This window comes from Labrus mixtus, chromosome 15, assembly GCF_963584025.1.
Source record: "Labrus mixtus chromosome 15, fLabMix1.1, whole genome shotgun sequence".
Taxonomy (NCBI): domain Eukaryota; kingdom Metazoa; phylum Chordata; class Actinopteri; order Labriformes; family Labridae; genus Labrus; species Labrus mixtus.
This window is the reverse complement of record NC_083626.1, coordinates 12,079,245-12,101,583: the sequence shown is the minus strand read 5'-3', so window position 1 is coordinate 12,101,583 and position 22,339 is coordinate 12,079,245. Positions and strand designations below refer to the sequence as shown.

The 22,339-nt window shown below is 39.6% G+C and overlaps 1 protein-coding gene across 2 annotated transcripts in view; it reads right to left on the bottom strand.

The window, feature by feature from the left end:
• Positions 1–654: 654 nt before the first annotated feature.
• The window catches only part of cntn3a.2 (contactin 3a, tandem duplicate 2), a 43,212-nt gene continuing 21,527 nt past the window's right edge, over positions 655–22,339 (bottom strand). For both annotated transcript variants that reach the window (XM_061057492.1, XM_061057493.1), the window contains 11 exons: positions 21,399–21,568; positions 19,903–20,020; positions 14,129–14,287; positions 11,164–11,313; positions 10,931–11,001; positions 10,052–10,286; positions 9,413–9,522; positions 7,606–7,792; positions 7,077–7,189; positions 6,768–6,936; positions 655–4,936 (listed from right to left, as the gene is read on the bottom strand). In XM_061057492.1, the coding sequence (XP_060913475.1) occupies positions 4,839–4,936; positions 6,768–6,936; positions 7,077–7,189; positions 7,606–7,792; positions 9,413–9,522; positions 10,052–10,286; positions 10,931–11,001; positions 11,164–11,313; positions 14,129–14,287; positions 19,903–20,020; positions 21,399–21,568 (1,580 nt within the window). In that variant the 3' untranslated portion in view covers positions 655–4,838. The remainder of the gene's footprint in view (positions 4,937–6,767; positions 6,937–7,076; positions 7,190–7,605; positions 7,793–9,412; positions 9,523–10,051; positions 10,287–10,930; positions 11,002–11,163; positions 11,314–14,128; positions 14,288–19,902; positions 20,021–21,398; positions 21,569–22,339) is intronic.

Genomic DNA, 22,339 nt, shown 5'->3' with positions numbered 1-22,339 from the left:
CCGTGGTCAATAGCATGTGAAGAGCCATTGCTGAAGTATTGACACAGCAGCTCATTATGGATGATCTGTGGTGTGTAGGGAGAAACCTCTCTTTTCTTCACTTCCCCTTCCTATTGATCTCTTCACAGGGTCCTCTCCCTCTTATTATCTTAAAAGCATCTCTGCAACACTGCCTCAATCAATATTTCACTGTAGCTTTCCATGTCATTCCGTTGTTTTAGAGGAAGGTATCTGAACTTCGGCAGATGCATGCTCTAATAATAATCCAAAGAAATACAGTGGTTCTATTGCATAAGGTACAGTGCAAATTTCCTTTATGCTTGTTTTGGAACATTTGCGTTAAGTTTTCTTTTTTTTTTAAAGCAAACTGCTTAAATCTTTGTAATGATAGCCTACTTATTATATAGCCTAATAAACCAATTAGTTCATGCAGCAAAAACCCTCTGTGAATGTGTTCTTTATCCACTAGATAGGACATTTATGCCTCATTTTGCTCTCATTTATGCAATTTCATAATGTTATGCATTTTATAGCTTTGATGGTGCCCCGAGGCGCCACTCAAATTCTTTCTGCGGTAAAAGACACTAAAACTGCTGATGCTGAAAATGACACAGTGGCACACATAATTCAAAAAAATCCAAAGGAGATTACATCCTCAGTGAATTGTTTTTATTAAGTCCCTCATTTAGAAAACACAAATGCACCAAACAATATCATACATGCACAGCTTCAGCATTTCAAGATCAGCTGATGACTTTTCAATGTGAAAACATTACTGCCACGATCTCACAGAGATCACCCGGACATCAAAATACTGAGGAGTCACAACAGAAAGGCCAAGCGTTGTCACCCAGAGCCCAATTGTATTTCTTTATCAATCGTAATAGAATCTTTAAATTTTTGTATTCATTTCTGATTGATTCTGCCTTTTCTTAGCTTGAAAGTAGCAAGAAAATTGTAAAGTTGAATTGGTAAAAAAGACAAAGAGTACTAGTAGATAGTAGCACTTGTATAATCTACTGTGCATTGGCTGACTACCTTGTAACAGGTAGTGTTTGTGTCACTGCACCAAAAGGCTGTGTGTGATAGCAGCTGCTAAGAAATGTTGCTCTCTGCTCATGTATTTTTCAGATTCTGGGTTTGACTGAGAATTACAATTGGGAAGTAGGACACCACAGTTCGGTCTCCCAGTCGCAGGTGTTGCTTCAAATCACAACAAAATACACACAGTATGTACAGAATACTGTATGAAGGCATGATAGATCTCACTGTACTGGCTTTTTGATTGGCCAACACTGGCTCTTGAGCATTATTTTAAAGCAACACTTGACCTTTGTGCAGCAGAGAAAAATTAAAATAAACAATCAGGATTCATATCAAACATTAAAAAAAGGAAAAAAATCAATTCAAATTCTCCACAGTACTGATACATTACAAAACAAAGAGGTTGGCAATGCTTCTATGTACCAAAGACACAAAAAGCCTGTTGTAATGTAGTCTTTTTTCCGTTCATGAAATAGATAAATCAGCCAGAAAGATGCGTTTCCCGTGTAAACATTTGTTAGCTTAACAATGACATTCTGTGATGAAAGAATGAATACAGATTAACCACAAGTAAAGCCACAAAAACAAGATTCAAAGACTGCTTTCAGACAGTTATTAACATTTCGTGAAGGACAACCTTTTATCTGATGCAAACTGTACCCTGCAAAGTGCACCTGACCTGGCCTTGGATTCTGGAGCTTTTGTCCTCTGTTTCCTTTGCACTTGCAATCTATGATAATTTCCTAGAAAAAAGGCATTTTAACCCAAACTTCTTTTATCTACCAGCAATATTAACCTTGTGTAACTCCTTTCAATGTCTGAACATGGTTAGAAACTCAAAGCCCTGAACATGTTCAATTACAAAAAATGCATTTAAGCTTTTTTTCCCCCCTAAATAGCAGAATCATCCCGTTGAAGACAGTTTTCTATGACACACCACACGTGTGCACACACACACATCCTTAAATCTGCCTGGTTTCATCTCGATGACATTGTCCTGATTTAGTCTTTCCTAAATCCTGATGTATTAGTCTTGGGTGGGCGTCATTAGTACCATTACTCCTATGCCCTTTCCCATAGAAGCCCCTCAGGCTACCTCTAATTTACTAAGATATTTTAATGTCTGCTTAATCATGGCACATTTCAGGCTTTCTATTCGTCAAGTCAGACGGTTAAATAGACCTTTAGGGCGTGCACCGACAGATTTGTGGTCTATCTGCTCCGACCTCTGTAGGGCTATCGAACAGTAGAGTGAAGCAGGTCTGAATACCTGAGCAGTGGGGTTTCACTGAAATACATAAATAAACAATGAACAATGACAACACATAGCACATAAGAAAAGCCAATACAACTGACAAGAAAGGACAGATTCACAAAGTATTAAAACACAGCTGACCCAACATTTTGCCAAATAATGTCTAAGCTGGTGGCTAAATTTCAATTATCCGACTGGCACAATTGGCAACGCTTTAAGCCTCTTGTCTCGACTGCAATGGCTGATGATGCACATTAACTCGGGTGTTGCTCAGATGGATGTAGGCTGAAACTGCCAATAATCATTACAAGTCGATCTAGCAATTCAAATGGAGAAAATTTCGATTTTTTTCTATTAGAGTGTCTTTTTTCAATCTAACCAACAACTGCTAAAAAACAAACAAAAGATAATATACGATGTCAAAGAGAATTCTTGATTCTTATTGGATGGCATGTTGTTGTTTGGTAATCGGACAGATAACATGACATTTGTCACACTCCTCTTTATTTGCTATTATAAAAAATATGCACACACTTATAAATTGCTTGGCCAAAAGAAATCTCGACACAATCTGAATTCAACATTCTGATTCTGATTATCTTTCCATTTTTCATCGGGTTATGATGTTTGCACACACAGTTGTGTTGGAGTTGTTGAGAGTAAAGTATGAAACATTGATATCCATTACAAACTCAATTTACTGATGCTGATGAGGTTGAAAGCTCAGACTTCAGCTAGTAAATGAACCTTGAGCCCACTTTATGTTGTCAGACTATCGTTTCCAACGGCTAAAAATGACTGAAATCAAAGATTAAACTGCTATTTTCCACTTTATTTTCCACTAGGATCTGACTTGTCTCATGTCTGTGCATCAACCGAGAAGAATTAGGACCAGGTTAAGGTAAAAATAAGCAGTTTGTAGACTAAGATGATATTGGACGGTGAGATTTTTAGACGATTCCAGAGGCCACAACAGAAGGTTATCAATGAAAGGTATTATTAAACTATGCTTATGTAAGAAATAAATGAGTGAGCATAAGGAGGTGGTTAAAACCCTGTTAACTCTCTCACATCAACACACCTGTCCAACAATCATGGCTTAAACTGGCTGTGATGGTCTGATTGTCTTTTTTAGGAAAGTTACAAAAATAGTTAAACCGAAGCAGTTTGACCACCCAACACACACTTCTGATGAAGTATAATGGCGACTTACAGATCAAAGAAACAAGATGCGAGTATTGAATATTGATTTTAAAGATGACTGTTGATCCATTTGTGAACTTCTAGACAGAGTCAGACTAGCTAGATTACCTGCTTCCGGTCTTTTAATGCAAAGCACTGACTCCTGAAACCTGCTCCAGGATGAATGCACAGATATGAAAGTGGTTTGCGACCTTATTATCAAACTGTACTTTATATTTCATGCCATAGGAAAGGCGAGATAAAACAAGTAACAGAGGAAACTGAATAACTGATATCGTTAGTCTGTGGGGATGTGGCAGTGGTAAGATGTATGAATGGGATTCTTTGGAGGCAAATTGATTAGTGACAATAACATGCAAAACATCCACCTTGTTGAGAATGTTTTTGCCCCTTGATTATTGACTTAATTTGTTGTTGTATTATTTTCTGTCGATTGATGGTTCAAGAATATTGTGTTGAAAGAAATACTCTCAGTTGTATTACTCTCCCACTACTGCTGTGTGCAGACAGATGCCAGCAGTGTGAATGCAGTGTAAAGTCAGATCTATCAATCAACAGCCTATCACAATAACCAGTCTGAGGCCTAAAAAGCTGTAGGAGCCCTCATGGTACATTCAGCTCTCCACTATCAAAAGATAAAAGTGGCAAACACTGGCACTGTGAGCTTTTTTTTTTTTTTTGTTACGAGTCTCTACTTGGATACAACCAACTATTAAAGAAACACATAAAGAAGAAAGTTGGCTGCAGTATTTTCTGAAACACCAAGTATCATGGACTAGTGTCTATAAGTGATGGCGTTACAAGCATCTTCAAAGGCACAGGCACGGGTGAATGAACATGTTCCGACTCGCCAAATCAGACGTGGAGAGGAAAAAAAGGAGAAATATTCCAAAATACAACTTCTTAACTTCACCCTCTGCAAGATTCTCTGAGACATTCACTGATAAGAAACTGTGAGGAATAAAATGATGAAGAAAGCATGTAGCTATTTGCAATTACAACAAGAAGGCTGAAACTACTTTGGCACATGAATGGAAGTAAGGCATCTGTATCATTCGAAAAAAAAGGGCTGAAATGGAGCATCGTTCCCAACCGGCAGATATGTCAAAACAGAACTATTAAAAAAAGAAAAAAAAAAAAAGCTCAAGCGTTTACCGTTAATAATAAGGTCTGACAGCACGCTCCACACTTGTGCTGCCTCATACCCGCAAACTTACACCTTCAAATACTATATTATCGCCTCCCAAAAGAAAACTGGAAAGAAAACAAATCAGCAACTTTCACCAATTCAAGAAAAAATACCAATAAGAAGGTTGAAAAACAGTTTCTCATTGTGTCACGACGTTGACCTGAATGCTGATATTGCGACGGCAAGGAAAATGGAGAGGGGGCAGATGTCCACGCTCCAGGCTCTTGATCCACGGGCACTCATACCTGGAACAAAATAAATAACACGTCAACCTTAAACCTGCTTGGAGGAGCAGACTCATGGCAGCAGTTATCTGCATTTAAACACTGAAAACAAGTTGTCAAAATTCAGAAAGACATTAAGACGAACATAATGAGTGTTAGAATAGATATTAAACTGGGTTTTTATTTTAAATGAATTCCTGCCATTCTTTTACGCCCACAAGAGAATGTTGCTGCATCCCTTGTCATTTTTTATTCCCTTCTATGCACATGTTGGATGGTCTGCGTTTTTCACAAGTAGACTAAAACCCTGACATGTTCTCAATTATACGTCTATTCCAGGTCTTTCGTATCTCTAAACCAACATCAGACAAAAAGACCTATACTTACTGCTGCTCCTTTTTCGAGGAACGACTGACAAAAAGACTTGTAATAACTTAATGAACTGGTCTCACTGGATGCTTTGACATCATTTTAAATGGCTAGCAGTTAGGCACATATGGCTGTAGATATTGTGATGTGTTTTTGATTGCGGCCGATGCCGACACACATTTTCTGGTTTTCACCTGGTATATCATGCCTTTTGTTGTGTTGTAGTTATGCATCCTGAATAATGATTTTTTTAAGGTTTATTTTGGGGCATTTTACAGCTTTATTTAGAGACAGGAATGTAGGTAGAGTCAAAAATTGAGAGAGAGAGAGAGAGAGAGAGAGAGAGAGAGTGGGGAATGACTTGCTTGAAAGGCGCCACAGATTGGATTTGAACCAGGGCCACCCGCTTTGAGAACTATAACTTCCATACATGTGGCACACACTCTAAACACTAGGCTACCAGCGCCCCTGCCCATCTTGAATTCTGTTTGTATGAATGGCTGATCTGTGTTTGTTGGAAAATGTGTCAACTTTGCTGCTGCCAGTCTTGACCAAGACACTCTTAAAAAAGAGAGTTCCAGTCTTAACAAGCTTCTCCTGTTAAATAATAATAAAAGTTACTCAAATTTCCAACATAAACTCCTTATATCTGCAACTGTCAGTGAAAGAGGTATGAAGGGAGCCAGTTGTGAAGGGGCAAGAAGCCGGATGAACAAGTTTCTCATGTATGATTTAAGAGAGTAAAAATAGCTCTTATAGATCACTTCATATTTTCCAGTTTGACAATATCCAATTATAAACCCTTTCCTGGAAAATACATTTATATTTATAATTGATGAGGGGAACAAAACTGCACCACCTTTAATGTTTTGCAGCTACTAGCTTCTATAAACACAGCACTATGTTGTGCCTGCTAATGTGTTTTGCCCAAATCTTTTCTTAGCGCTATCTCTAAAAAAAATATAGCAGCATTCTTTTTCAAACGATATTTAAAAGAAGTGCCAGCGCGGAATTCTATCTCTCTGAAGTGCTGTTTTCAGGGTTTCAACACAGAATATCAACAATGCAAATTAGCATTTAGAGCAGTAGAAGAGCCCCCCGCTGGAGTCCCACAGGACAGTAACAGCATCTAGTAAAAGTGGAAGTCAACCTCTGTGACAGAGACGGAGCGTGCTGCATATTTCAGCAAAATATATGTCGAGGAAAAGCCAAACAGGGATGGCTGGGGACATGGGTAATGGTGAGTCAACTGAGGACAAAATGCCCCTGTCAGGTTTAAGTGTGCTAAGTGACTTCATTTACAGGGTGAGTAAATAATTAAGAAGTTCTGAGAGGCTGAGGTCCTGTTTTTCTGTGTTTCTTGAATCAGCATTTTTCAACGGCTAAAGACTGTAAATTGTGAACTATGTTTTTTTCTTGCATTTCTTCCATAATAGCTTCCTTTATTAGCCACAAATACTCGTAAAACTGTCAGCAAGCTTACTTAGTTGGTGGATTCGTATAGGATCAGAGGCCGGGCCGAGCCCTCCTTCACTCAGCGTCCGAATGTGGATGATGTACTCGTCATCTTCCTCAGGGAGAGTCAGCTCCGCTGTTGAGTTGGCTGTTTTGAGAGTGTTCACCTCATTGTGTCTCTGTCTCCTGTATGACAACTGAATGGTTGGGTGACAAATTGGAAACACTTAATGTTACATTCTGACAGCTTACAGCGGACCCAAAAACAGGTAAGGTCTAAGCTTTCACTCAGACTGAAACCTGCTGCTGTGAATCATAGTGAGGATGGAGAACTCACTTGGTATCCTGTAACTTCTGACTCAGATTCCATCGCCACCACAGGCTCCCAGAAGAGAGAAAGCTGAGAACCAACAAGGGTCCATTCTACATTCAGTGGGGGCTGCGCTGGGGCTGTAAGATAAATATACAACACTTAGTGCCTGATCTATGTGATTGGACACGAGGCATTCCATTATTGCTGATATATAGAGTACATTATACAGATGCGTTTATATAGTAAAGGAAAGACGCTTTAAAGATACATGAGATAATTGTTTAAATAAACAAAATAACGTGATTACTGTATACTAATTTATATTGAAGGACTGTTGAATAAAGGCAACATCACATGTGAGGTAGAGCTGTAATACTGAGTACTTAGCACCCCTCTTATTTCCCATCTGTGCTGATATTCAGGACAACAGCACTCCCTTTTGTGTCCTACTGCTTCATTTATTAAGCATTTGGGTTTGCATCAATCTGAAGTTTCATCGTTTGAGTCTAAATCAAACACTGGGGCAGCAGATCATCTGGACGCAAAAACCTACGTGGCTTTTTGGTGGTGACATTGATTGCGGGGAGGAAGGGGCCGGTGCCAGCTGTGTTGAAGGCACTGACTGTCAGAAAGTACTGCGTGGTTCCCGCCAAGCCGCTCACTGTGACCGACGTCTGGTTCCAGGGCACCCTAACCTTCCCCATGGTCTCAGGTTTAGTGTCGTCTTCCCAGTACACCACCTGTTTGAGACAGACAGCATAGCATGTCGAATTGGATTTGAGCAAAATGTCAACGTCAGTAGGATGCATTCTCTTGAAGGCAACACAAAAAGGAAGACAAGAACACATTCTGTTTTTTTTTTGTTTTTTTTAAATCAAATTCAACACAACAGGGTATTTGTAGCTGTGTTTGATGTCTTGAGAGAAACGTGCTGTTGATAAATGATCGCCTCTGGGTATATCCTCTTAAGTCAGATCACAGTTTTCTTTTATCTTTGTAGGACGATGTTTGATCTGATATCACAAAGCCTTTTGTTAACATGCTTTTACAACTCAGGATACTTTTACTTTAAAGCCAATACAAAAAGGAAGTCATGAATTATCTACTGCCAACATGATTAACAGTTTTCTTTTCAGCCATCTTAAAACAACGTCATTAAAATGCCAATAGTTGAAATAAATGGATGTTACAATTTCCAAAAGCCATCAACATTTGTCGAACCAGCGGTGAAAACACATGTATCCGTTTACAATCATATAAAAGGGAAAGCAGAAGAGGCTCACATGTTTGCAGTCAGCACCAGTTTTCTTTGAATTTTTGCTTGATTACTGAAACATTTCGTCAATTATCAAAATTAAAAGTCAAGACCTTTTTTTTTCCTGCTGGACTAATGGATTTCTTGTCTGATCGTTTCAGGACTTACATGCATAAATCTATGTCGCCTCATAAAGCCTGTAATATCTATTGTTTGCTGATTCAAATCTAGCTTATTAAAATGCACTTTAAAAAAAAAAAAATGACGTTACAGTTCAAACAGCGACTAAACATAGCATTCATAACATAAGGGACTATTTTGTTATCGCTCCTCATGACTGTCAAACTGCAAACATAAAACCTCAAAATGACATCTATCCCCCTCCCATGCACCCTTCTGTCAACATTATAAAAGATCAGCTGGTGTCGGGATCCCTAATGCTACTTGGATATTTTACATATCCATTCCCAGATGGATATATTGAAGCAACTTTGCTTTTATTGATCAAAGGAACAACAACAGCATCGTACTTTAAAGCCCTTTGATCACCCTCATTACTCAGTGGAAAGCATGCAGGTAAGGCAATCAGGCTGTCCCAGTTTTTGAGGGAAATATAGAATAAAATCAGCTTTAAGGGGTTTGAAATGTAATATTTTAATATTCATATTCTATTTAGGGAACAATTACAAGGCTGAAGATCGATTCCCATGATGCTGCAATGTAAGACTGTAAAAACAAACAACATTAGACCGTTTTTTGGTATAATCACAGTTTTTAGTTTCAAGAGGTCTGGTTTATTTTGCAGCACAGACTATCACGGAGCTCTGTATCATGATATCCTGTAACTGACAGCAACCTGAAAAGGCATGTGGACGGGCAATTTTCTTTTGTTCTCTTGAAAACGCTATGACATGTTTTCCTGTCGTGTTGGGACAAAGAACTGTATAATTTTGCCCATAACAGTCGCCCAACTGAAACAGCCATTACCATAGCGACGGCGAGTTTGGAAGTGTCAGCTTTGAGGTACGACAGGGGTGATGACTAGCATTTGAAACCTGTTGTGTGTGTGTGATTTCAATTTCCATTTAAAAGGGTAAAAATGTACCTCATAGCCCAGAACCCTTTCAGGGGTGAAGGAGAGAGCCTGCCAATTCACCTCAATCTCTGAGGCTGAGACACTTCTGGCCCAAACTCCCGCTGGCATCCCACTTGGCTCTGAAAACAGACAACAGGAAACTGAGCAGTGCTGCTTTTCCTTCAACGGCACAGAGGCAAGCAGAACAAATCTCCTCACATTTTACATTTGTAACAGTGCGGCATTCTTGTTGATCTCTACATGGATGAATCATCACACACAGGTGCTGCTGGTAAATAGACCAGCACTACACTAAACACTGACCCCCTCTCAGCATGCCGAGAGGTAGCATAGATCTAAATGCCAAGCGATTTTCACTTTGGAGCAGCCGTTCAAGAGTACTGATATTTGGAGGCAATCTGCCTCCCCTTGGATAAATTTGTCACTCTTTTACTCCCCATTTTTTCTACCCTTTTTTAACATATGAATGATTTCCACAGATTTATTTTCCTGCATGTATCTTCTTTTTGTGATTCAAAGAGATAAAATACTGGGCTCTGAGTCTACAGGATGCAATAAAAAACTCTTTCATGATCTTTGTCCCTTTCAGAAACAGAAAAAGCTTTGTAGCCTTTGCAAAAGAAATCCCACGCATATTCACTCCCTTACCTATCTCTGCAGAGTAGATGGTGACCACGGGGCTAAAGGGACCCTGTCCTTTGCTGTTGTAAGTCCCAACCTTCACATGAAACGGAGAGAAGGGCGCAATGCTGTCGTTGCGGTACACGTAGCGAGCCGCACCGGGCGCAGAGGTGGCCACGTGAGTCCAGCTTACATCTCCAAAGGCGCGGAAAGCAATGATGTAACCAAAGCTCTCACCATTCTGTAGTTCTTCGGGGACAGGCTGAGAGTGAAACACAAAACTATAGTGATATTAAAACATATACAAACCACTCGCATTCACCCCCCGTCTGGGCAGACATCAACCACCATCCTGCTCTAAAAGGAACCACAAAAAAAAACATGTGTGACCCACAAATTGCTTCTGTGACCCACCTGACGAAATGAAATGAGCAGTAAAATGCCATTAAAAAAAACTAAGCTCATTACAGAACGTCTGAGCAGCTTTTAGGATGAAAAGTTATTTCTAATTTTAATGAAATGAGAGAACTCAAATAATGAGAGAGCAGTAGCAAACTAATGACTTCTTGAATATCTACATTATTTTCTGCTACCTGACTGGTTTACTTCAGTGCTAGATATGAGCACAGTGGATTTGGCTGAAAAAAAGAAATTCAACCGCAGATCAAAGCCTTATTAATGACAATAACTGTCGGATTTAGTGTTGTGCTTGTGTGTGCTACATGGAGACACTTTAACTAAGAAATGACAGTGACTTCAGCTCCAGACTTCAATTAACCCCAAATTTATGACAACTTCACGCAAACAGAACTGGGGTCTAAGTTTAGTGCTCTCGCTCGAGTAGAGAAAAAAGATGAACTACGGGTACTTTGAATAACATACTAGAACATAAGACTGATGACTTACCTCCCATGTGATGACCAGCTCAGATCTGCTTCCACCTCCTCCACCCACGTCACCTGGCGCTGCATCAGGAACTACAAAACACAGACCTTGTTCAGACCTCCATGAACAAAAACCCCTGAAGGCCTCAGAGAGATGTAGAAGGAGTGATGGTGGTGGTATTTTTGCAGATCATAGTTGATATTTTCTATAGAGAATGAAGGATTAAAACGGCTGAATGGTGGTACATTGTATACCTGCGTCCTCTGTCCTCGTCTTGACTGACACAGGGCTGGGTTCTCCAACACCCACACTGTTTCTGGCCAACACCCGAAACTCATACTCCACCCAGGCATTAAGGTCCACTATAGTGGCTGTGACTGTGTTTCCATCGATTATCTCAGGGACTGGATAGAAAAAGAGAAAATATGCAGTATGTACTTGTAAAAGCATATAAAGGACACATGGAGCAACTGCGTGCATGTAATAAAGTTAACAGGAAAAGCAAACGTGTACACATTTCTGAAAAATTCAAACCAATCATGAAGACTAGAACTAGAAAGTCAGTCATTAAAGGTCACATATGATGCACAATACACTTTACCATGTTTTTCTAACACTGATATGTGTGCCTGTCTACAAGCCCCCAATTATGAGAAAAGTTCATCCTCTCAGAAAATGTGTGCTCAAACAGTCCGTTTGGAGATTTTCCCTTCATGACATCACAAAGGGCAGTAACCCCTCCCCCAGGTGGATGACACTCCCATTGGCTAGGTGTTTGTTCTGCCTTCTGAGTATGCCTTTCCACAGTAAACAATAGGACATGGTGCAAAAAAGTCCAAGCCACCCAAACCCTTCTAGAGAGGGACTTGTCAGACACAGCTCATTTACATTTAAAGCTATAGACACAGAAACAGTCTGTTCTAAGCAGGGCTGAAAAAGAGGGTTTTATATGCATGATAAAATACAGTCAGAGTGGACTTTTAGCAAGAAACTTCACAGACATGTTTTGGGGAGCTCTGAGACTAATTTAAACTCGTTGAAAAGGAGGATAATATGTGACCTTTAAAGACCATTTACAATTGTAAAGTTGTAATAACTTTTAGTTTCTTAACCTGATATCACCTTGACCTTCCTAATGCATATACCTTTAAGCAGCTACCACAAAGCTGAAACATAGCTTTAGCTTTTTTTTGCATTTGACTGAAATGTTTGCCATAAACACTGCCTTCCTTACCTTGTGTTGTGACATAAATTTGCAAAATAAACTCTTAGACAAAAGTGCATGTGAGGAGACGCTTCAAGCTGTAAGACCTCAGAAGAGGGCACTTGCTGTAAATGCTACTTGTGCTAAGTATGGGTGACATGCAGAGGACAAAAGGTAGGTTAAGTGGCCTAGCTGTGAGCACTGCTGTCTGCAACATTGACTTTTTTGACAGTGGGAGCCACACTGGGGAAAAAGACACACGCAACAAATAAGCAACATTTACAGATGATTATTTGTTTTATCCTTTAAATCTGAGCTGAACAGTTAGACTATTTTCACACATAAACAACTTGGAGCAGCAAAATAAGTCGTTTGGAGCCATATTGTCAGCTATCATGAATTTAAGTCTATAACTTTCTCTTCTTTATTATCTCCGCTTTCGGTCTAAACTACCTCCTAAGGCAAAATCTGACTATTTAGCTGCAAAAAGCTCTTCAAAGATAACCAACCAGTGGCTTTTAGTTTCAAGGCCACACCCCAAGTATGATATTTTTTTCTGCCTTTTGTTGCTGTAGCCAAAACGTTTTTGGCAATAATGTGTGAAAGTGATAAATGGAGACCTTAAACCATATAACTAACGATGAGAAAAGCTTGGGAGAGCGGGGGGCAACTGCTGAGTTGGCTGATAATTATCTTTGGGTTCATCATTACAAGTGACCTCTTTCACATTACACACAGTCATTTGATCCCTTGTTAATGAAAAATATTGATTGTAGGCGCTTTAACTGGACCTAACTTTTTCTTCTACTTCTCTCTCTTACTTTCTTGCTCAGTAGTAGTTATAGCAAACTGCTGTGTGACATATAGTGCTTTCACACTTGCAGAAAAACTCCTGATATTTGCCGGAGGAGCTGTGTGTGAACTCAAACAGACACATTTTTCACACTGACTTCACCCAGAGTTTATCCTGCCAGCCCCCTAGTATTTTTTCCACAGCAAGTCCAAGTAGGCTGTTGTGAGAACGCAGCAGGATATTCTCCGGAGAATTCACCACGAGCGAGTGAGAGTGGGTGGTGACGTTTATATCCTTTGACTGGAGTCATTGCATAGACTGTATGCATGCGACGGCTAAGATCTCAGTGCACGTTATTAAACGGCCGCATTGCGTTTCCACAGTATGTTCTCCTCCGCTCTTTTGTTAATAATGTGATTCCGTAGCATTGATATAATGGCAAATATTCCCATTATAGCATTTTATAGCGGAATCCCTTCTTCCGCTACTTCAGCGTCTTTTTTTATGTCACATCTTACCTCAGGAGAACCCCCCTGCCCTCCCTCCCGTCTGACAGGGATAGTCTCCTGATGTGAGGTGTGCATGTGAACAGCCAGGTCAGGAGAATATCCGGTGCAGTCCTTCTGAAATTTTCTAGATATTTTCAGGAGCATTTTTGTGAAAAGAACTATACTGTTCTTTTTAGACAGGGGAGTGGGGGATGACATGCACCCAACGGCTGCTTATTAGGAGTCGAACCAGTGATGAGTGCGGCAAGGACTGTGGCCTCTGCACAGGTGGAGTCTGCTCTCTGTATATATTATTAATTTGATCACAAATGAGCACAGTCCCTGTCAAATAATACATTCAAAATAATATATAAATTCATTTTGTCCCCCATTTTCCTGTTGCCCAAAGCAACTTGCAACACATTCAATCACTCTCAAAAGGAACAGGAGGTAAATATCATCCAAACTGACCTGACCTGAGAGGAAGAAAAGGATTTCGGCTGTGAGTGTAAAGGTCATAGAAGTGGTTTTAAATGCGATCATATAAAAGCAGCACCCTCTAGTTCTCTCGAGTAAAACCCTGAATCCTTACCATTTCTAGAGCCTTTTTTCTGTAGCTGACCCCACAATCTGACCTCCCAGCAGTGAGACAATTTCCCTGAGGGGATCCACAAATTATCTGACTAACATCACACGTGGTATTGGATGAAAATTCATCTCTAAGTGCTGCCTACCTGTGTTAACCCTCTGCCAGCCCACAGTGAAGGGAGTCCTGGTCTGGATGAGGTAATTGGTGATGGGGCTGCCGTTGTCTCTGCCGGGGCTCCACGCGAGCTGGGCTGTACTGTCTGTCACCTCCTCAACTGTCACAGAGTCTGGGGGGCTGGGGGGGCCTGTTACCATCACAGGAACACAGAACACTGTGAGGTAATTCCACATGCAGAGCCACAGACAGGACTACAGAATGTGTGCAGTCACAGAAACTGAGAGGAAAACATGAGAGTCAAATACATTTGCATAAAAAAAACATCCAGCACCGATATACTGCCACAAGACATTATGCTAACTTAAGATCCTCTATATTTGAAATCAACGTTTTTTTTAAAGAGCTTTGAGTGTAAGCTTTGAGGAGAAGTTATGCCCTTCACAAGGAATTAAAAGTTAATTCAAGATTTATACTCCAATATTCACCCAACCTGTAATCCTTCCCTTTCATGCTCCTCCCGGTAATTGATCGTGGAAACAGCAGACGTAAGTAGGTGCAGAGGTTCGAATTAAAAGGTAAAAGATGAAAAAGAGCCTCACAGCCCTGAAGAAGCTGAGTTTTATCATTTATTTTCATTATCCCGCCAATTAAGCTGTGTGATGTTTTACTTTACCCTCATCTGCTGCTTCCTGTTTCTAATGAATGTGTCAGCTCATCAGAAATAATAGACCACTGGAGAGCTAAGAGACACACCGCAGAATAATGACGCCTCGAGCTCTGCTTCACACTCCTGACTGGCTCTGAAGTGCTTTCTCATCTGAGGCAACATTTTCTAATTATTCAAATATTGAGCGATCATTTTAAAAAACAATCAATGCTTTGGAAACCCAAACCCATGATTATTTAATTACAGCTAATGCAGTATTATCATACTATATGTGCAAATGCATATATATATGTATCAGACTCTGCTTAACATGCATGCTATAAGTAGCTGAATTCTCAGAAGCTGTAAATGAGCTGCCCACGTACATTTGGCCTTAAGACCCTGGCGTTAGAGGAATCGATCTTTGTAAAACTCATTAGCAGCTCTTGATAAAAAAAACCCAACTTTAATACACTGGCCTCATTAATACATATTAATGGAGCAGACAATCAAGGATCAATTCCTTATCCTCTTAATTATATTTCATTGGCTGAGGGAAGAGGGTGCTGTCAGTGACTTGAGGGTGTTCAAATAATCTGTTATTAATATGGACAGACTGTCTGGGCTTTTATTGTGAAGCTGGCAAAGGGCAAACTAATATCTGGTAATAAGTACTTACAGACACGGCCATTACAACACACATCATTTTGATTTAAATGTAATATTTTCTACATTTGTAATAAACGCTTATATTTCAGGAACTACAGGAATACACTGTTTAGTACTTGAAGTAGTCGTAGTGCCTGTGCTTTTCCCTACACACTGGCTCCCAGGATGATGATGATGAAGATGATGATGATAATAATAATAATAATGACGATGATGATGCAAGTGTCAAATAAGCCTGAGTGCTGAACAAGTGGTTTAAATGCTAATGACCATGATGTAATCCTTATAACATGACCTTCTACATAACCACAACCACCCAGTGGAGTGTGTGTGTGTGTTGGTGTGTGGCTTTGTGGAGTGGCATCTGATTTTCTATTGTCACTGTAAAAAAAAAAAAAAAAAAAAAAGAGTGCAAGTGATCTTTGTGTCAGCAGCGATCATCATTGACCTTCAGTTATGGGAGGGGAGAGGAATGAGACAGGATCAGAAACAGCACCCTGTAAATGATTTTCAGCTGCTACTAATGGCTTATATTACACGATTGCAATAATGTGTTTAACACATTTAACACCAATTATTGGTATCAGTGCCAGTATTCTAAATGTCTATGTGTGAAGCAATGATCACACTCATTTCAACCTTATCACTCTGACTCTACATCACCACTGTTAAATGAGTCATGCATCATTAAAACTGTTGTTTTAACATTACAATTTTGATATTTGAACATGTGGTGCAGCCACTGACTGAAGATTCTCTGATTGTGTTTTTTTTTTTATATCCACTATCTATCCAAGTATAAAGCTTTGTACACAGTTTTTGAGATTTCTGCTTCCATCCCAAACTAAATGTTAATAGAATTGATTTGTTTTGTTGTGACCCCAGCTTCAGAAAAACATTTTTAAAAAACAAAACAATCAGCAGCAAAATCTCTTTCCAGATTCCCTATTGCTTTGGGTTATACACACATCACAGGACAACTGATAGAAAGTAGTTCTGATCAATACAGCTTGTGCTTTGGATAATACAGACAGGATGAGAGCTTGTTTTCAGAAAAAAAATCTTATTGTCAAAAATGGAAAGTCACTGATTCCATAAAGTATTGTAAAGTTTTGTATTTGAGCATCATTTTAAGACACTTTTTATTTTACTCCAGTGGTTCCCTTTAAAATGACTTTTATTTCAATTCCACAATAATTAAAAAGGATACTTTTAACTCCACTACATTTAACAAACTTGTATGTTAACATTAATTATTACTACTCATTACTATTAGTATTATTGTATTATTTGATATTATATGCTTTGGCAACATATTTACACATTCATGCAGATGAAGCTTATTGAATTGAATTGAATAAAGCAGTGGTTTATACTTTATGTACAAGACAAAAACAAAACACAAAATAGCTCAGAAAATCCAGTACAATAGCTTAACATGTGATTTTCTGCTTGATATATCTACAACAAAACAAAAATGTAGACCTTTTTTCTTTTACTAGAAGGAACATTATAAGACCCCTTTAGTTTTATGTTGTTACTCCTAGGTTGAAAACCATGGGACAAAAATTGCTAATATAGTCATTTGGCTATATTTCAACCAGCAGCAGCATTTCTCACAGGGGCAACTCTTCTCTAGAACTAATACTTTTACTTTTGAACTGAGGATCTGAGGAGGAGATTCATTGTATTGACTCACCGGCCTGCGTAAATAAATTCAAATCTGCATGCACATTTAGATACCAAGAGAGGTAAATGAGAAAATGTGTGCGTGGGTTGAGGTCAGGTGTTGCAATTGCGGGAGCCAGTCAATGGAGATACTATTGTTGTTTTTTTTTCTCAATTCAAATAGCAAAAAAAGAATACAACATAAGAACTTAAACATGAGGATGCGGTGAATTATCAAGTTACTGAACATTTGTGTCTGCTGAATCTGATCAAGCTCATTCGCTGCTGGAGAAGCTCAAGAGCCATAGCATCTGCTTTCTTTAATACTAATGCGATAAGAGATTTTTCCCATCGTCAGTCATCAGATTTTGTTGGGAGATTCAAAGGTCTCAACGGGGCAAAAAGAAGAAATAGGGATGTTAGCGGAACAGTAACTGAGCAATAGGCCAAGTACGATTATTAAAGTTTTTAAGCTGCAACAGGCAACCTGTGATTACAGGTTGAAATAAAGTAACTCTGTGTGGCCTCAGGCCATCATTAATGACCCTACCTGGACTGGCTAGTTGCTGTACTGGAAAATAATATTTGAAACAGCATGTTACAGCAGGTCTATATTATTGTATAAAGCCATTGTTTTCCCTCCATGACTGTTTTTCCCTCCAGCATCATTCTTTACCCCCTATGTTTGAAGCCATTTGATCCAAGCAATGAGACATCCATGACAGCTGCCGTGAGCAGGAAGTGTAAATAATGCACAATCTGAGTCATAGACAAGTTTCTCTCCAGTCAATACTGGGCCAATCAATTTCCATGGCCTTGATATTGCTTCTGCAGGAGAAACTGCCTTATTTCCACTTAGTTGTCAGTCATTTGGAAAGGAGTGCTTGTTAAGGGAATTAGCCTAGCAAATCTTCAACACGCCAAGCTGAAGCACTCATGTTTTTTTTTTTTTTACAAGATAAAGACATGGATCAAACCATCTTAGTATCAGACACCAAAATCACCAGTCACCTCATCTGACGTTGAACATATTTACTTAGTGTCAATATGCTTGGCTATTTGTCGTATGGATCAAAGCCAGAAACCCCCCTCCTCTCGCCCTGCACACAACATAAACCTGCTACTCACAGAAACACAACAAACGTTGTTCTGTTTTGTTCTGCCCAACGCAGCTCCTGACAATTGTGTCTCTCTGGAGCTATACATACTGCATGAGTGAGCACAGAAAGGCATTCAAACATTCCACTGTCAAGTACATTGCTACAATATTGAAAATTGGCCATTACCCACCCAGACAGAAAGAGAGACAAAGAAAATAGCTGATATTTCTGTAATTTTACACAGTTTTGTCAAGTTCTCTACTTCCACAAACATCACTGCATGCAATTTAAAAGAACAGCCAGCCTCTCTTAAACGATGTAATCAAGTGACTGCTACTAAAAAATAAGCAGAACATGAAAAACTTTGTGGTTTCTGATGACTTGCAGCATGATTTTATTGTGGATATGAGCAATTTTTGCTGCACTTCAATCACAAGCGCAAGCAAACCCTTTTGACTAAAAGAGCTTTGTGAATAAAATCCCTTTGCATTCTTTATATTTCAGTAATGCATATCCCTACGTTATCATCAATCATGTATTTTTCTTTCATGTTTTGCACCACAGCTTTTTTTTTTGCTACCCCTCACACAGTACAGACATCTTTTTCACTCTGGGTCATTTTGCATCTATATTTATCACTCACTTTAAAGCTATTGTATGTCGAAGTGTCCTTGAGCAAGATACCAAACTTCAAGAAAGGCAAACTGAATAGTGCTTTGTAGGGTGAAGGTATAAAAGAGCTATGTAAGAGTTGTCCATCCATTTACAATTTACAAAAGATTAGTGTGTAGGATAAAGTGGAAGGTAACGTAACCCTCCCTGTCAAGCACATACTATCGAATATCTATACACTGTGTATAGAAGTGGACTTAGCAACCATGATGTCACACATTGATAAGTTAACTCCTCTTTCTGTTTGGCATTTTGATTGACATCCTCTATGCTATTTGAAACCAGAAGTTACCTTTTTATCGATGTCATGCTCGAAAGGCATTGCTATGTTTTCTTCCTGGTTCACAGCAGCCCGAGCAGAGACATGTCAATCACAGGTAGCCACTCCCTAAAGCACACCCTGCTTTATCGTCCATTTTCATTTAAGATGGAACCATCACTTTTAAAGTGAGTGTAACGTGGGGTTTGCAGAGGAGCTGAATCTAGCGGTTCCGACTCTAAACTCATGAAACCAAATGAAAAGTACAGCAGTGTCATTTCCTCATCTATAAATATGACATTGGGCTTCTTTTTGCAGCATGTGCAATCAATCCCTACTGGCTGTGATGAAGAAGGCAGACTTAAGGCTCTTCTGTTTTGGCTTCACTTTTGAAGCTTCGTGCTACTCTTTTATCAAGTGTATGAGAGAACCAACAGTCGTCAAGCAACTCACAAAATTAAAAAAAAGCTCTGTCTAAAGAAAATTAGCTCCTACATCTGTAGAAATATGGGTCTGCAACATGATGGAATCCATGAAAGAGTAAACTTTATACATAGAAATAGCTCATTCTACTGTACCAAAAAAACAAACCAATATTACTTTCAGGGGGAAAAAAACAACAAACACAAACTTATTATTACACCACTACCTTTCTACGGATAGGTCAATTTAAATAGCACACATCAGTCCTTAAAGTGCACTTTATTCTCCTTTAAAAAAAACAGGAACCCTAAAACAATCAGGCTGTTTTAATGAGTGACTGCAGAGCCATAAGGAGGTTTCCTTACCTTTAACGATCAGTACAGCCACGGCCGACAGGCTCTCCACGTCCGTGTCCACCACACAGATATATTTGCCGGCATGGTAAAGCTGAATGTTCCTGATCATCAGATCTCCTGCTGTTCTCTACCAAGGAGGAGAGAAAGCTTTATGTAGCATGAAAGATAACAGACCTTGTGACAGCTTATTAAAGGATGTAGTCAAGCATATATAAGGTGCAGTAAATAGCTGTGCCAAGAAACCTTTGCAGATCCTGCAGTTATTTAGCTGGGACTATGCGGGGGAAAATCAAGCCTGTTTCAAGGGAGAGTTATTACAAAGATCTTTTGACAGTTTTTTGCAGTCAACGCCATGAAGGCAAACACACTTAAAAAAAAATCAGAAAATAACAAGAACCTCTGAGTCACACTTTTCTGTCTATGAGGAAGATCAAGGCCAGAATTTTCTGAAATTGCGTGCAGCAATATGAGTTTTTGTGTCCAACAAGGCCTCTGCTGTTTCACATGCTTTTTGCAGGGCTCCTCAAAATGACCTTCAACACCTGTGTCAAGAAACTAACAAATAAGCTATTACTACTGAGTTCAGCTGGTTTTTGCTCAATTGGAGATGGAAAAAAAGACGCATTAGATTCTCATCGAGAGGACACCCGTAAGCAGCAAATGGTAAATTAGTGGGGAAATCTTCCCTTGGCATTGGCAGGGAAATGTGGCAGTAGAGCCAACATGGTTTAATTATGGAAATTAAATTCCTTGAAGCAGCAAAGTTAAGTTGATAATCTCTTTGGACTGGGGACATTCGAGGATTTCTGGGGAAGGAGTCTCTTCAGATAAGAACATTGTCAGTCAAACACACAGATGAAGAATGGTTAATCTCCAAAGGGGGGTGAGGGTGTTCGGAAAGTGTTTTGTCATCTGGGGCTCTGCCATGCTTTCATTCCTTTAAAAGACACCTCTAATGATGTGTATCCCCTTTCTGTTACAAGGAGCTGTGCAGCAGGCTATGTCAAAGTAGGATTTGAAAAGAAGGCAGGACCAGGCAAAGTATTAAAAAATAGATTACCTCAGAGGGCTGAGCTCTAGAAGGAGAAGTGTGCTCAAGAAGATGACAACCTGTCACAATGGCTGAGCAGCTAACGCATTACCTACATGGTGATTTTTATGTAGGAAGGGCATTTTGACATAGAAGCAACCACGTTTCCATTCACAAAAGTAGAATTGGCACTCTTAGCTGGGCAGAATGACCTAAAAGTGTTTCCTTCAAGAGACATTCACATTCCCAAAGCATTTCTTGCCTTCAAGGAGATTTTTTACAATTGCAAAATAAGGATGCTATCACACCCATTGCAGTGACACAAGCCACAGTAAATCTCTCCAAGAAATCCCATGATGTCAAACCACAAGCTGTCTCTTTTAACGAACGGCTCGGATGAAGTGAAGCAAGATGGGGAAGAGGTGCCAACTGCCCATTCACACGTTCTGAAGAAGTACGACTGCGGGTCACTCACCCCGCCCACCAGCTCAAAGTGACCGTCTCCCTTGGCAATGAGCTGTCCGTTGAAGGCCCAGGAGAATGAAACGTCAAGGACGGGGTCACTGGTGACCTGACAGGGTAACACGATGCTCTCGCCCACAATGATCTCCATGTCCACTGGCCCCTGGATGATTCTGGTTGGATCTGCCCCAGAAATTGTATTTGAAAGATGGAGTCATTTTCGGTGGGAGGGCTGCCAGTCTCACACAGAACATGACACATTTCATGCAAAAGTATGATCAGTGTTTTGTTGATTTTTTTTAAATAGCAGCTCTGTAAAACACCAAGTCACATGCAAAGCAGTATTATCTAGAGTAGAGCCAGGCCGATTAATTGACCAGCCGATGATATTGGCTGATATTAATACATTTATTCACAAATCAAATAGCATTTTATTTGAGTTGAACTGTATTACACTAGCAGTTCCCTTTCACCAGCAGCGTGTACTTTATGGATTACAACAAGCATTAACACTCTCCAGAGCAGGGATGGGCAACTTTGGTAACAGCAAGGGCCACATTTCATTTCATTTCCACTGCCAGAGGGCCAAATTGTAGGATACTCTTAGGTGGACTTATTATTATTATTCAACCAAAGGAAGGAATACATAACTACTACTGATTTTAAATTAAGACCCGTCAAGACCACCACCGATGCTCCTTTCTAAAAGAACAAATCACTTCAGTTCATTTGCAGTTAGATTTTTATCTCCCAGTTACGGCCACAACCTTCAGATTTTGTCATGTTTTCTTCATGTTTCCAATTAATTGATACGTAAAAATTGACCAAGCAGTGACACATCTACTGTACATGCGCAGTTACTTTCCAGCTGAGTGACCATCTTGTCTTTGTTATACTGTATATCGCTTGTGTTGGATAACTGCATTTAAGGGATCAACACAACAAACGTGTATA